The 14,757-nt window shown below is 35.2% G+C and overlaps 1 protein-coding gene across 7 annotated transcripts in view; it reads right to left on the minus strand.

Annotated features, from left to right (window-relative positions):
• PCDH15 (protocadherin related 15) overlaps positions 1 to 14,757 on the minus strand; it is a 1,822,477-nt gene that overhangs the window by 210,592 nt on the left and 1,597,128 nt on the right. For all 7 annotated transcript variants that reach the window (XM_037804906.1, XM_037804907.1, XM_037804908.1 and 4 more), the window contains 2 exons: positions 12,288 to 12,593; positions 9,688 to 9,912 (listed from right to left, as the gene is read on the minus strand). In XM_037804906.1, coding sequence (XP_037660834.1) covers positions 9,688 to 9,912; positions 12,288 to 12,593 — 531 coding nt within the window. The remainder of the gene's footprint in view (positions 1 to 9,687; positions 9,913 to 12,287; positions 12,594 to 14,757) is intronic.

Genomic DNA, 14,757 nt, shown 5'->3' on the forward strand with positions numbered 1-14,757 from the left:
TCTGTCCTAGTTGACTGGACTTCGCAGCCTTGTCAATTATCAATTAGCCATAGATGTGTGGGTTTATTTCCGAACTCTCAGTTTGATTCCATTGATCAATATATCTATCTTTACACAAGTACCATTCTGTTTTGACCACTGTGGCCTTACAATATGCTTTAATGTCAGGAAGCATGAGTCCTCCAACTTCATTCCTCTTTTTCAAGATGTTTTTGGCTATTCAGGGCCCCTTACCATTCCAAATAATTTTTTTGTCTTTTTTTTGTCTTTTTTTGTTTTTTTTTTTTTACTCATCTGCCCATATACTGGGTAAAGGGAGTGTCAGTCACCAGGTTTTCACATGTGGAAACTATACAGTTATAAAGTTATACAATTATCATCAAGATTCAAGTCTACTTGATTACCATTCAACAGATTCAGGTATTTCCTTCTAGCTATTCTAATACACTAGAAACTAAAAAGAAATATCTATATAATGTGTAGGAGTAACCTCCAGATTGACCTTTGACCTTTCGACTTTGTTTGAGATCTCTCAGCCACTGAAACTTAATTTTGTTTCCTTTTTTTCTCCCTTTTGATCAAGAAGGCATTCTCAGTCCCAGGATGCTGGGGCTAGGCTCATCCCTGGGAATCATGTCTCATATAGCAGAGAGGGTAGTAAGCTTATTTACAGAGCTGGCTAAGAGAAGGAGGCCACATCTGAGTAACAAAAGAGGTTCTCTTGGGGTGACTCTTAGGCATAATTATAAGTAGACCTAGCTTCTCCTTTGCAGGAATAAATTTCATAAGGGCAGGCCCCAAGATCGAGGGCTCAATTTATTAGACTGGGATTCCCTAATGCTTGTGGGAATATCAGGAATTCCCCAGGTGAGGAAGTTTAATATTTCTACAATTTTCCCCAGTCCCTTGAGAGGACTTTGCAGGTACTTTTTTATTATCTGCCCAAAATACTCTGGAATGCATCTGGGTATCACATGAGCTTGTACAGAATAACAAGGATCCCATTCCCCATTCTAGGTCCATGCAACCATGTTGTTTAAACAAACGGAAGATGCAGGTTGTATTGGAAAGTGTGCTACAGAGACTGTGGATTTTGCACCAAATAAATGTCTCCTAAATAACGGTAAAAAAAATTAGAGGGGACAACCCTGTGCAATGTTAACCTCATTTTATAAGACAGAATTCCATTTCTCATGTGGTTCCCCTGTGTTGGGATGTTAATATGGGGAGAAGGAAGTTGATAATTTTTAAAATTTATTTGCCAAGTCATGACACTGTGGTCATTGGGAGAATATGCACATATTCTGGGCCAGAATTCTTTTAGCAAGTTCCAAGTAACAATATCACTGTAATTTCAGACTTTCTCAAATGAACATAATAATATTCTCTCTCTCTCTGTCTCTCTCTCTCTACACACACACACATATGTTTAGTAAATTTCTTTACTATCTGCCAGGCATAGTGCTAGACATGATAAATCTATCATCTCAATTAATGTGCCTAAAATATATATTAGTTATTATCATTGTTGTTGTTATTATTATTCCTATTTCAAAAATAAGGAAACTGGAGCTTATGAAGAATAAGTTGCTCATGGTTATCCATATTATTAAAAGGATAAAGTTATGATTCAATTTTGGTATATCCGATCCTAAATGCAAGATTCTGATATTTGGAGAGGAGGATAGGTGAATTGGCAAAGTCATCAGAAGTTTCCATGTAACATGATTTCCATAGGATTTTCATTTGAAAAATCAACAGGTAAGTTTTAAAGTATCTCTTTCCAAAAGTACTTTCATATTTTTTATTCTTTAAACTAATTACTATATTTTATCATGACAACCTGATAAGCTTCTAAACTGTGAACAACACTAATCAATTTTCATGAAGATATTTTTTATAATCATCATTTTTTAAAGAGTATTATAGCAGGGTTTTTTGTACATACAAAACTAAAACTTAGTCAATATTTGATCCTGGAAATCATTATGGTCACTGAAATCTAAGAAAGTTTTCCCAATTTGAGCTCTGTGGAAAATCGGTCCCATCAGAGGCTTCACAAACAAATAGAAATCCATGATGAAATATTCTCAAAGCTCCAGAGTTTCTGCTTTGTTTGACTTCTGGATTCCCTCCCATTCTCCCAAGCCACAACTCTTTTGACACCATGCAAACCAGAGTTCCCCTAATACTGTCCCGATGGAGCAGCAGTGGTGCAGCACTGCCTTCCCCGGACTGGGTGATTTGGCAAATGCTGCCTTGGTACTGAGCATTGACTTTCTATCCAGAAAAGCTCTCCTTTTTCCTTTCTTCTATGGGGTACAAGCATTTCTTTTCTTCCTGGAGCTAGAAACTTCTCTGAAAGATGAAAATGCAAGCTCCATCTTCCAGGAGTAAGCATCCATCTTCCACAATGGCCTTGGCCCATGTGGATGGTGTGTCATTTCTGATCCAATCATTCCTGTTTCCTACCACAGATGGCACTCTCTAGGATAAATAAATACAACCAGGAATGAATACAGTCTCCTTCCATTACAGATCGTCTCCCCATCTTTCTCCTACTTCTATGCAGCCATTTTATCCAAAATCAAATCAGTAAAATGACTTAAGCCATCTGTTTATCTTGGACAAGTCCTTTACACATCTTTTAATGCTACCAAGTATCAGACATCCATTTACATATTTGATTTGTAATCAGCTTTCAATTTACTATAGAAAACAGACCTTTTCTTTCTCTTTATTTTCTACATTATATTACAACTGAGTTTGTAAGACAAGTCTTTTCTCTAGATTTTACTTTTTAAAACTGTTTAGAATTTTATTTTTATTTTATAAAGATTTATCTATCTCATCTAATTTATTATCAACAAAGATTTAATTCTTCTGGATATTCATTGAAGATAAACAACAAAAGAAGCCTTGTGTTATCATTTTTATACATAATCTTTGCAGAATGATTCATGTTATTTATATGATCATCCTTGATTTTGTTTTGGATACTTAAAAGTTGACACTGAGAAAGCTCTTTCTAGGTGTCTAAGAGAAACTTCTGTTTTCTTTCTAGTATAAAAATATTTCTCCTACAAAATATTATGTCTATATTCCCTCTTTTGCTCCAATTTAAAATAGGTTTTATGGACTAGATGTTAAGCACTTGATACTTATATATATATTTTCTTCTTCTTCTTTCCAAAAAAAATTACATTTCTGCTCATTTTCAAAGAAAGATCTTCATGATGTTGTTCCTGTGGGGACTCTTTTGGGTACAAATATCTTTCATCAAATACTGTGCAATTATATTATAATCAAAACAGCTTGTCAGTACTGCAAGTAGACATATGGTTAGCAGCACATTTGCAAGCTTGGGGAGGGTCTACATTCTTGGAGCAATGAGAACTGTACTCTGTTCTTTCCACCCAAACAAACAAATATGATATTTTTATGTGCCCCAATAATATATAATAGAGTATTTTTTAAAATTTTATTTTGAAATAAATTCAATCTTACAGTAACAGTTGCAAAAATAATACAAACCCCATACACAGAACTCCAGCATACCCCAACCCCACTCCACCGGATAACCCGATCTACCAACTTTAATATTCTGTCACTTTACCATTTTCTTTCCTTCCCTCTCTCCCTCCCTCCCTGTCTATCATCATCATCTATTGCTCTGTCTTCTGAACATATGAGAGCAAGTTGCACACATCCTTGAACAAATAATATAATTCACATATATATTTCCTATGAACAAGAATATTCACTTACGTAATCACATTAAGTGTAGTTAAGATGTTCAAGAAATTTAACATTGATAGAAAGCTTACATTCTATATTTCATTTTTTTCTTATGTCATTTTTTGAGCTTTTTCTTCTCTATTCCTAGATCTCATCCAGGATCATTTATGGCATTTAATATTCATTATCTATTTAGACTGCCTTTTTTTTCAATTGTGGAAACATATATACAGCATAAATCTTCCCATTCCAACCCCTCCCAAGCATTCCATTTAGTGGGATTAATCATATTCACAATGTTGCAATGCCATCACCTTCCCATCATCCATTACTAGACATTTTCCTTCACCCCAAACAGAAACCCTACACTCATTTCTTATTAACCTCCCTTTGCCTCTTCCCCCACTTCTCGTAACCCATACTCTACTTTTCATCTCTATGATGATATTCTCTGATACTTTCTTTGTGTTTACTGTGGGGTTTAAATTTAATATCTTAAGTCTATAACAATCTTGTTTTCTTTGATACCAACTTACCTTCAATAGGACACATAAACTATGTTCCCATACTCCTCCATTCCCCCACCTTTATGTAGTTCTTGTCAACAATTACATATCTTACACTGAGTCCAAAACCACTAATTTATCATTATACTTTATGTATTTTAGATCCAGTAGGAAGTAAATAGTGGAGTTACAACTCAAAAATACAGTAGTATTGGTATTTATATTTACCATGTGATCTTTACTGGAAATCTTTATTTCTTCATGTGGTTTCAGTCAATTGTTTAGTGTTCCTTCCTTTCATCTTGCACAATTCCCTTTAGCATTTCTTATAGGACTGATCTACTGGTGATGAAGTCCCTCAGCTTTTGATTATCTGGTAATGTTTTCATCTCCCCCTCATTTTTAACTTCCAGGTGTTTGTGAATTTTCTAAGTCTCTGATGGTTATTGACTTTTATGTATTCCATTGTGGTCAGAGAATGTGCTTTGAATAATTTCAATTTTTAAAATTTATTGAGGCTTATTTTATATCCCAGCCTATGGTCTATTCTGGAGAAAGTTCCGTGATCACTAGAGAAGAATGTGTATCCTGGTGATTTGGGATGTAATGTTCTATATACGTCTGTTAAACTTCTCTATATCTGTTCTAGTTTGCTAATGCTGCCGGAATGCAAAACACCAGAGATGGATTGGCTTTTATAAAAGGGGGTTTATTTGGTCACAGTTACAGTCTTAAGGCCATAAAGTGTCCAAGGTAACACATCAGCAATCAGGTTATCTTCACTGAAGAATGGCCAATGGCATCCGGAAAACCTCTGTTAGCTGGGAAGGCACGTGGCTGGTGTCTGCTCCAAAGTTCTGGTTTCAAAATGGCTTTCTCCCAGGACGTTACTATCTAGCAAGCTTGCTCCTCTTCAAAACATCACTCCCAGCTGCACTCCATTAGTTCCCTCTCTCTGAGTCAGCTCATTTATATGGCTCCACTGATCAAGGCCCACCCCAAACGGGCAGGGCCATGCCTCCATGGGAACATCTCATCCAAATCATCACCCACAGCTGGGTGGGGCACATTCCAAGCAAATCTCTGCCCCACAAGACCACAAAGACAATGGCATTTGGGGGACACAATACATTCAAACCGGCACAGTGGTGTTGCCGGAAACACTTCCCGTCACACTGGGTCCCTTGAAGTGGCTTTAGGCTGTGGCTCTGGCACTGGGCAGGAGCATTCCCAACCTGCTGGGAAGATGGCTGCAAGGGGAGTGGGTTTTTTCCCCTTTTGGCTCACCTCTGCCCTCCTCGCTCTGAGAGAACTAGCAGCGGGTGCATGAAAGGCTACCTTCCATGCCAGATACTGAGGCGTTCGCACAGCCCTTTCTTGTCGTGCTTCACTGTGTGCTTCTCACTGCTGTATCTGCAGCCACTTTTGGGTTTTTTTAAAAAATAACTAGTTCACTTCCAAATGCCAGCCCACAGTTTCCCCACACCGCAGCGTGGCTGCTGGACATTCAGCAGGCTCACTCACTTGTTTCAGCATGCAGAGTCCTGGTTTCACAAACTGCATGGTCCCTGTGGATTTAGCAGACCTTGATCAGCTGGTGCATCGCTGGAACTGATGTTCTGGGTCACTTTCTGGCCTCTATCTAGTATTTTTCATGGAGGTGTTTTTTTGCCCTGTCTCTCCTAGCTGCCATCTTAGGTTCTCCCATAATAGAGTCTTAAAGTTCTGTTTGTGATAACCTCACCCTGAGTAAACAGGACAAAAATCAAGTGTGAGCTCACATTTGGGGAAATTTCCTGCAAATTTTATTATACATAATAACCTTGGAAAAGAGGAAAAAGTGTCATTGAATACGTCTAGGATTTAAAATTAAGTTTTTGTGTTAAATGTACAATAAATCATATTTAACTTTCTGAAGATCAGCAAGATGTGATCAATGGAATGGACTTCTCTAAATAAGAAAAAGCAACTGGGCCAATGAAAATTAACCAATGCACTCTTATTTCTGAGGAAGAAATGAGCCCATTAGTAAGCACCTCCTCCTCAGATGTTGATGCAGAAGTCTTGAGGGAGACAGATCAGACTGATATCAAAAGAACGGGGTGGTTAGGGAACATAGGGAGCTTTTTAAATGGTTCTTGAGTCCCAGACAGAGAATGGTGCATATTTAGTGCACATCTTGTTTGTTTAGATTGTGCTTTGGATACAACTTCAATGACCTCTTCATCAAAACAAGCCAATCTAATGAAACCAAACTGAATCCAGAAGTGGCCAAGTCAGAGTCTATGAGGGTTTGTAACTATCCATTATCAACTACATTCATCCTGAGAAAGAAGGCTACACCATTTGAGTATCCATCTTTGTATATGGGGAGAATAGGGGCAGGGTTACTGATCACAAGTCTATTCTTCATTTCTTTGTCCAAAATAGTCAATAAATGGTCCATTTCTCAATCGTAATGTTTTAGATGTTCAATTCCACCAAGGGTAGACCAGAGTAAGATGACCTAAATTTTTCACTTGGTCCAGAAGCCATTTTGCTACATTTAGTTCATTTAGATCACCATCCCAACTTAGTCTTTTTCATCTATTTACCTATTATGCCATCTTGAGGGCCACCAATATTATCATGTCCCCTAAGTGTTTTTGCAAAGAGAAAATGACACACCATACTATTGTGGCAAAACAGAATTTCAAAATATAAATTGATTTCCTGGGCCTCCACGATTTTGCATTATCTTTTAATCCTTCCCCCAGGCTAATACCCAATAAGAGGTTTTGATAGTTCAAATTCCTATTCCTAAAAAGAATTTACCCCTGAGCAAAATGCTGAGGCATTAACACAAGGTTTCCTATCCCCTGAAATAGATAAATTTCTCAGGATAGAGAAACTCAAAATGGAAGAAGTACATAGTCATTGCAGACTCCTGAGAAAGAAGGAACTTGGATACTGATAAAACTCTCCAGACAGGTTTAGGGCATGCAAGAGTGGAGAGGATCTGCGTTCTCCTTTCCAAGGTAGTTTAGAGGAGACAGCAGGACTCCAGGGAAGAAATGACGGCAATGTGTGCCAGCAGACAGGCCTAGATTAGGTATAAAGAAAAGGCAGTGGAATAACCCCTGTGTCCCAATCTGATTATTTAAAAGAATGCCAGGCTCAAAGATGTATGGTCAAGAGCATTAAACTACATGATACATATAGTTACTCTAATTATATATTTATGAAATCTATAATAATCTTTCATGCTTTAACAACAACTATTTTATTGTCTAAGAAATTCAATAGTATATGTCTGGTTATTTGTCAAAGAATCAAAGACTCAAGTAAAGTGATGGTTTCTCATTTCATTATTCATAAACTTACAGTTCCCTATAAAATGAGCATTGTACAAAAGTTGCATTTGACCATGCTAATTTTATAACCTGTGTCCATATAACCTTCTACTGAAAGCACCCTTCAAGAACTAGAATAAGCCTCAGAATCAACATTTCTCTAATTCTAGGCAGAAATGCATCTATCGGAGCTTCTCTACAGTCTTTAGGTAGCTAGCAAGCACCAGCTGATTTGAAATCCTCAGTAATTTACCAGAAGTAAATTCTGCTGAACAACTTACCTCAAATACTTTACACATTGTAACTCTAGGCAACTTAAAAAAACAAACAAACAAACAAAAAAAAGTAAAGGAACTAATGGGAACAAATACAACTTGAAAATGTAATAGCAGCAAAGTTTAAATGAATACAGATACCTACAATTTTCTGCATGATCTCCAGGATCAGATAACCTAACAAGTTGATGAGCCAAGTAACCTTGATCCCATTTAGCTATTATACATTTCAAGTGATGCAAGATGACTTCAAGAAGTATGAATAATAGAACTGTATAGTAGACCAATGTGTGGCTGCCAAGCATTGTATTCCAATCCTACCATATGAACTTATAATTGGACATTAATTCAAAATTTACATATACTTCTAATGTTTTATTTTTCTTAACATGGAAATGTGGTCTCAATCATCACCTGGTACAATATGAGCCATAATCATTAATCATATATTTTTGGCAGAGTATAGTTACATTTGTGAATAAAATGTGAATCAAAATATCTGTATTAAAATTAAATCAATTCATGCAATTAATTACTCCCATTCATCTATTTTATTCATATACTTATTGAAGCTTTCTATATGCTTCTTTGTAAAGTGCATCATTTATCATACAGATCGTCTGTCTTCTTTTCCTTTCCTCCTATCTTCTCGCTTTCCAACACCACAGCCCCTGCCCCACCCTTCTTTCTTTCTCACTCTCAGTCTATATTCTCTGTAGACATTTTTTCTTCTTTCTGACTAGTTCTGTCTTTTTAACCACTCAAACCCTAGTCAGGTACCAGAAAACCACTTTAAGAGAGCAGTTTCAAATTTGTATTTTCTTTCCTGACAGCATATAAAAACTTATTTCAATATATCAATATATGTAAGCATTCTTTGTTTTATATCACATAAGAACTAACAGTCATTTAAAGTCAGTTTTTTCGTACCAGACTCATTTAGTAAAGTAACTCAAGGATTATTTGTATGTGTTTATTTTTAACTGAAGTATGCTTCTCAACTTCTGATAATCAGATATCCAGCATCAGAATCATCTACATATTTCTAAATTGTTTATGTCTACGGTACCTCCTGGGAAGGGTTCTCTTTTGGGGAAGAAGCATAGTAGGAACAGGAAAGTTTAGTATGCAGCCCATTTGAACCTTAGACACAGTATCTGAGGTCTGATAAACTAACATGACCTTTTCTCATGCTGTCTTTATACACAGCCTAATGTGTGCTTTAAAAAAATCACTAGAAATCCATAAGATTGAAGACACCTGTGCTCTTTCCGGCAATCATCTGGCTCTGGTATTACAATGAATGAGATAACAGATCTGAAGGGGTTTACAAAGTCCCCAAGAGTATAGATCTTGAAAACAGTTGAGCCAGAAATAAAACTCAATTCCATCTGACTCCAGAGTCTTGAGTTTCCAAACTAAAGTAAACTAATTAGATCTGTGGCCTTAGAGCTTTTAATCTTTCAGAGTCAGGTGCTTATTTTAAATTATTTTTTAATTGATGAGTTTGGACTGAATTATCCCTGGTGCTGTGAACTAAACTGTAGCCAGAGAAATTATGACTTGATTGAAGTCATATAGTGAATGGCAGAATAGTCAACCATAGTCTTTGAACTCTAGTGCTTGTTTCAAATTTATTTATAATAAGTAATTTAGTTAGTTCTCAAGTCTTAATAAAACAATTCACACTAAAAAAATCTGCTTTGTTACCAATGTGTTATTATGAATTGCTGCTAAAAAATATTACAGTTATAGATAAAACAAACAAACAAACAAACAAAAGCTATATGTGGAGAGAACAAAAGTAGGTAACCAGGAGTCACTTATATTCCTTACCTTTACTACCACTGTGACCGTGGCAATACCAGGTGGCATTGTTCCATAAATATCAAAGGCCTCCACCAGAAAAGTGATACTTGCTTCCTGGTCTGGAAATGCTTCATAGTCCAAACTCCTTAAAAGGGATAGTTCTCCTGTAAATGGATGTAGTGCAAAGAAGTGCTTGACTTCTGGGCTTCTTATCCGATAAGACACATTTGCTCCAAGGTCAACATCTTTGGCCTGTAACACGTTAAGCAGAAGAATGGTTATATCAGTAGTATTACTAAAAGAGAGGACAGATGTAAGTCATATGTCAGTGCATAGGACAGCATGAATTTAATGATGACCCAAAGACATGTTTTCAGAGAAAAGCACTTTTTAAAAGTAATTTACCAAAGAAAGAAAGGGTGAGAAAGAGAAAAAGAGAACTATATGTCATTGTTGATACTATTTTTATATCTATTTTATTTGAAACATCGTTAATTAAATAATCACACCACAGAAATGAAATAAATATTTTCATAAATCATGGGTTATTATTTCCTGCTGATTATATAGCTTTGAAAATATTTTAAATAAAAATAAATATTATTGAGGGCTTTCCATAAACATAATAGATTGCTAAAGTGCTATAAGAAAACTAGGGAAATATAAATAATAATTCCTTCTCATGGGATCCTGTAATGCATTTCTAGAGACCACTCTAATACATCTTCCTTCATTTAACTAATATTTATTGAGTAATTATTATGCAATAGATGCTGCCGAGAGTAAAAAGATAAATAATTCCTGCCCTCAACATTATTGTCTCAAAGGGAAAATAAGACACAAATGCCAAATTAGAAGGAAGAAATTGGCCTGCCAACTGAAAGGTGTTTAGAATTGGGAGTGATATCTTTCAGCTGAATGGACAGGTTTTTTTATAGAAGTCTTGTAGGACGGATATTTCATTCAGTAGGTACGTACTGGCAAAGACATATCAGATAGAGGACATAGTGGGAGCAAAGATGGAAATGGGGACGATGATGGTGTGTTAGATGCATACAATAATGCAAACACCTCCTATGTGTTCTCTTGAATTTGGGCCTTGGCCTCTTCCCATCCATTATCTAAATCACAACTAGAAAGCTACTCTTAAGGCATACATTTGATGATAACATACTCTGCCTACAATTCTTGTTTTCATTCCATTTTGGATCAGCTCCAACCTCCCTGATCTGGAAAGCAGGGCTCTACATTATCTAGCCCTTTAGCACCCTTTCTCATCCTCTCCTCTGCCATCTAGAACTGTGAGCATGTTTTGAATGATCTTTCTTGAAGATCAATGATCTTTCTACTCTCTTTGCTTAAATAATTCCTACTAGTCCTTTGAATCACAATTTAGACATAACTTTCTCCAAAAAATGTTCTCTTTCCCCTCAAGGTTTGCTTAAGAGCTCTAGCTGTGAGCTCCCAGGCACCTTGTATTTAGCTTCTCTATTTTAATTACCAATTTACTTCTGTGTCTGCCCTACCAAACTGAGAACTTCCCAAAGGCAGGAAATCTGTCTTGCTCATCTTTGCATCCCATCTAGCAGAGGGCTTGACTTATAGTAGATAGTCATGTTGTGCTCATTGAATTAATGAATTAATTAATAAATAGATGAATGGAGGAATTAATGGAGAAATAGTGGTCCTCCCCCTGGTCAGCATCTTCATGACTTAGATTTATCAATGTTTATTGACCAAGTACATATTTGCCTAACTGAATTGTGGAAACAATATACATTCTTCAAAATCATGCTAACAACATTCAAGTTGTGGATTGCAGGTAGAGGAGGGAGTAGAGTATTTTATTTTATTTTTCCAAAATATAATTCATAGACACCTGTGTCAGAATCAAATGCATGGTTGTAAATAAACAAAAAACAAAAACACAGATTTCTGGGCCAATCTAACCTACTGAATCAGAATGTTCATTATTTGAAAAAATTATAATTGAGAACTGAGAAAAGAGGTTTGGATATGGTGACACTATTAATAAAGGACCCCTAAAGGGGATGCCCATTTTATATTAAAAGTGAAAAAAAATAAAGAATGATGAGTGTAGTAATATCCCATTTCTGTAAAATATAGGGAAAACCTATACACATGCATGCATAAACATATACACAAAAATATTTACATATATAAATTTATGTATATGTAAACATTTATTTGACATGTATGTGAACTCAAAGGTAAATGTGAAAGAATACATATAAAATTAATACAGATTAATTAAGGCACAGGGTGGGAGATTAACTTTTTCTTTATAGACTATTGTAGTGTCTGAACTGTCATATCAAACATGCAGCATTACTTTGAAAATTTAAAAAAAAGTACAAAGTTATTTAATTTTTTACAAAAGTATCTTTTCTCCCCTTAGTTTTTGGGATATCCCTAACATGTGTTTGCCAGATAAAGTACAATATGCAATATTTGAGACATATTTATAGTAAAAAAAAAATTCATCATTTGAAACTGAAATTCAACTGGTCATCCTGTATTTTTATTTGTTAAGTCTGGCAACCCTACTCTAATGGCAAATCATATTATAATGTAGAGTTAATTAAATTAATGCTACTTTTGCACACCTCTATTTGAAGGAAGGTGGTCCCAGCTGGCAAATTCTCTTCAACGATGACAGTGTAAGTTGAGTTGGTGAACACAGGACTATTGTCATCAATATCCAAAACCTTGATGGCCAGTGTTAGGGTTGAATGACGGGGGTGTACTGCTCCATCCGTTGCCACAACAATAAGTTCATAGTAGTCTCTGACTTCTCTGTTGAGCTTCACTGCTGTGTAAATGCTTCCATTAGATGTGATGCGAAAAAGATTATTGAAGTTACCCAAACTGTAATATACCTGGCCATTTATTCCAGCATCTGGATCTGTTGCCTAAATGAAATTAAAAACAAAGAAATCCACATAAATTTTGTAATGCTGCTGATAAATGTTGTCATGCCAGAGGGAAATAGTTAATGAACTATGGCATATCACTAACCAAATATTCTTTTTTTGTCTAAGGATAAAATTAAAAGAAAATTATTACAATGTAAAGCAAACTCTAAAATATAAAAATAAATACATTATAGTTTAATATTTATCATTCAGTATTATTCAAATGGGAATAAAACTTACATATTTATAATACTGTTAGTAATAGTACTAGATTAGTCAAAGAAAACAATTCTTATTACAAAAATACCATTTTTCAATATTATCATTTCCTTAACAGATTTGGAATTCTTAAATAAAAAGATGTTTGGTTTTTAATTAGTGTAATATAATTTTACTGAGTGTGAACTTATGATTCTATAGTTGTTTTCTGGTCATGTACTTAATTTTAGGTATCCTATATACTATCTCATTTAATCCTCATGATGTTCCTATGGGTATATATCATTGGTCGTATTTTACAAATGAAAAACCTGTGGTTTATAGAAGGTAGTTATCTTGCTTTGGGTCACACAAGAAATACATAAGTATCTCAGTTCTTAGTTCTCAGTACCGTACCTCACACATGAAAACTGGTTAATAAATATATGTGGAATTAATGAATAGTAGATTGAATGCATACATGGAATTGAAATTTAAAACTCAATCTGTAAGCAAACATGGGGGTAAAAGTACAGTAACTGTGAAGCACTAGAGATGGGCTTTTCTTTAATATTAGAACACAAATCTCTAAGTGTTAAGTGGGAATTATTTATACTATGATAAAGTTATATTCACTGAAAAATTTAAGTCATAGAAAATCACATTCCATCAAATGAGTGAGTATTGAGTAAATATCCTTCTAATGGAGGATTATGAGATTTACTCTTATCTAAAACTCAATTAATTGTGATATAAATATGGCCTTTCACCATCAGATACTGTACCTTTTGTGTTGAACAGTGCTGTTACAGTTCTTAAAAGACATTGAATAAATCTTAGAAGCTGTGAAATATTATATAATTATGCCCCAAACTATCACCAAGGAAAAGAAGGAAAACAAGACACTTGGCTATATTAGGAGTGAGGCACACATAATCACTTAATGTCCATAAAGCCTGGAATGCAATATGATGCATTTTAATAGCACGTATGCAGCCATATATCTAGCTTCACAAACACTGGTGAATTATGTGGAGTGGGGTTGCTGAATGCTTATGCCTTATTTGAAATGATAAAGTGCAGTTGTGACAATCATGTTTATAACTGTGTTCCTTCGGTATGATACAATGCCTGATATCCTAGCAGGATTTGTTTCTTTGACTCATCAAATCACAAATGTCCCTGGAAGGTTAGTTAAAACCTTTTGGGGCTTGAACCTGAGAAAAGATGGAAGAATAATTGCAGGAATGCCAGAAGAGGAAAAATATTGTAAAAGAGGTGAAGAGTTTCCATAGACATATTTTTTTTCTATTTTCAAATTTTGCCTAGAATCTGCCTTACAAATTATCAACAAATTAATTGAGCTGGTCATCTTAGTCAAACAAACAACAGCACTGCCCCTCACACTCCCCAAAATTGTGAACTTGATTTTTTTAAATCTAAAATCATTAGAATTGATCAACTAAATAGAAAACTATAATCCAAGTTTATAACATTAAAAAGTTTTACTCCATAACACCAACACTATTGATTTCAACCACTTTTTCAGTCTGTGGAATATCTTAAAATCATAAAATCAATCATTTATACAATCAGTACTTTAAATGAATGTTGCCCAAGTTATTTTTTTACTCATCCATATAACTGAGGATTTATTATAATAGAATGATTCAATTTGATGTGTGTCCCCAGATTGCTTCATATATATTTATATCGATTGCTCCCATAACAAATTATCACAATCTTAGCAACTTAAACAACACAAATTATCTCATAGCTCTGTATTCAGAAGTCCAGCATGGGTCTCCCAAGCTTAAATCAAGGTATCCACAGGGCTGCATTCAGAGTGTTGACAGAATTCAGTTCTTTGCAGTTGTAGGATTGAAATCCCTGCTTCATTGCTGGCTGTCAGGTGGGGGCCGTTCCTAACTTACTAGAGTTCACCTCTAGTCCTTGGTTCACG

Source organism: Choloepus didactylus, chromosome 15 (genome assembly GCF_015220235.1).
Source record: "Choloepus didactylus isolate mChoDid1 chromosome 15, mChoDid1.pri, whole genome shotgun sequence".
Taxonomy (NCBI): Eukaryota; Metazoa; Chordata; class Mammalia; order Pilosa; family Megalonychidae; genus Choloepus; species Choloepus didactylus.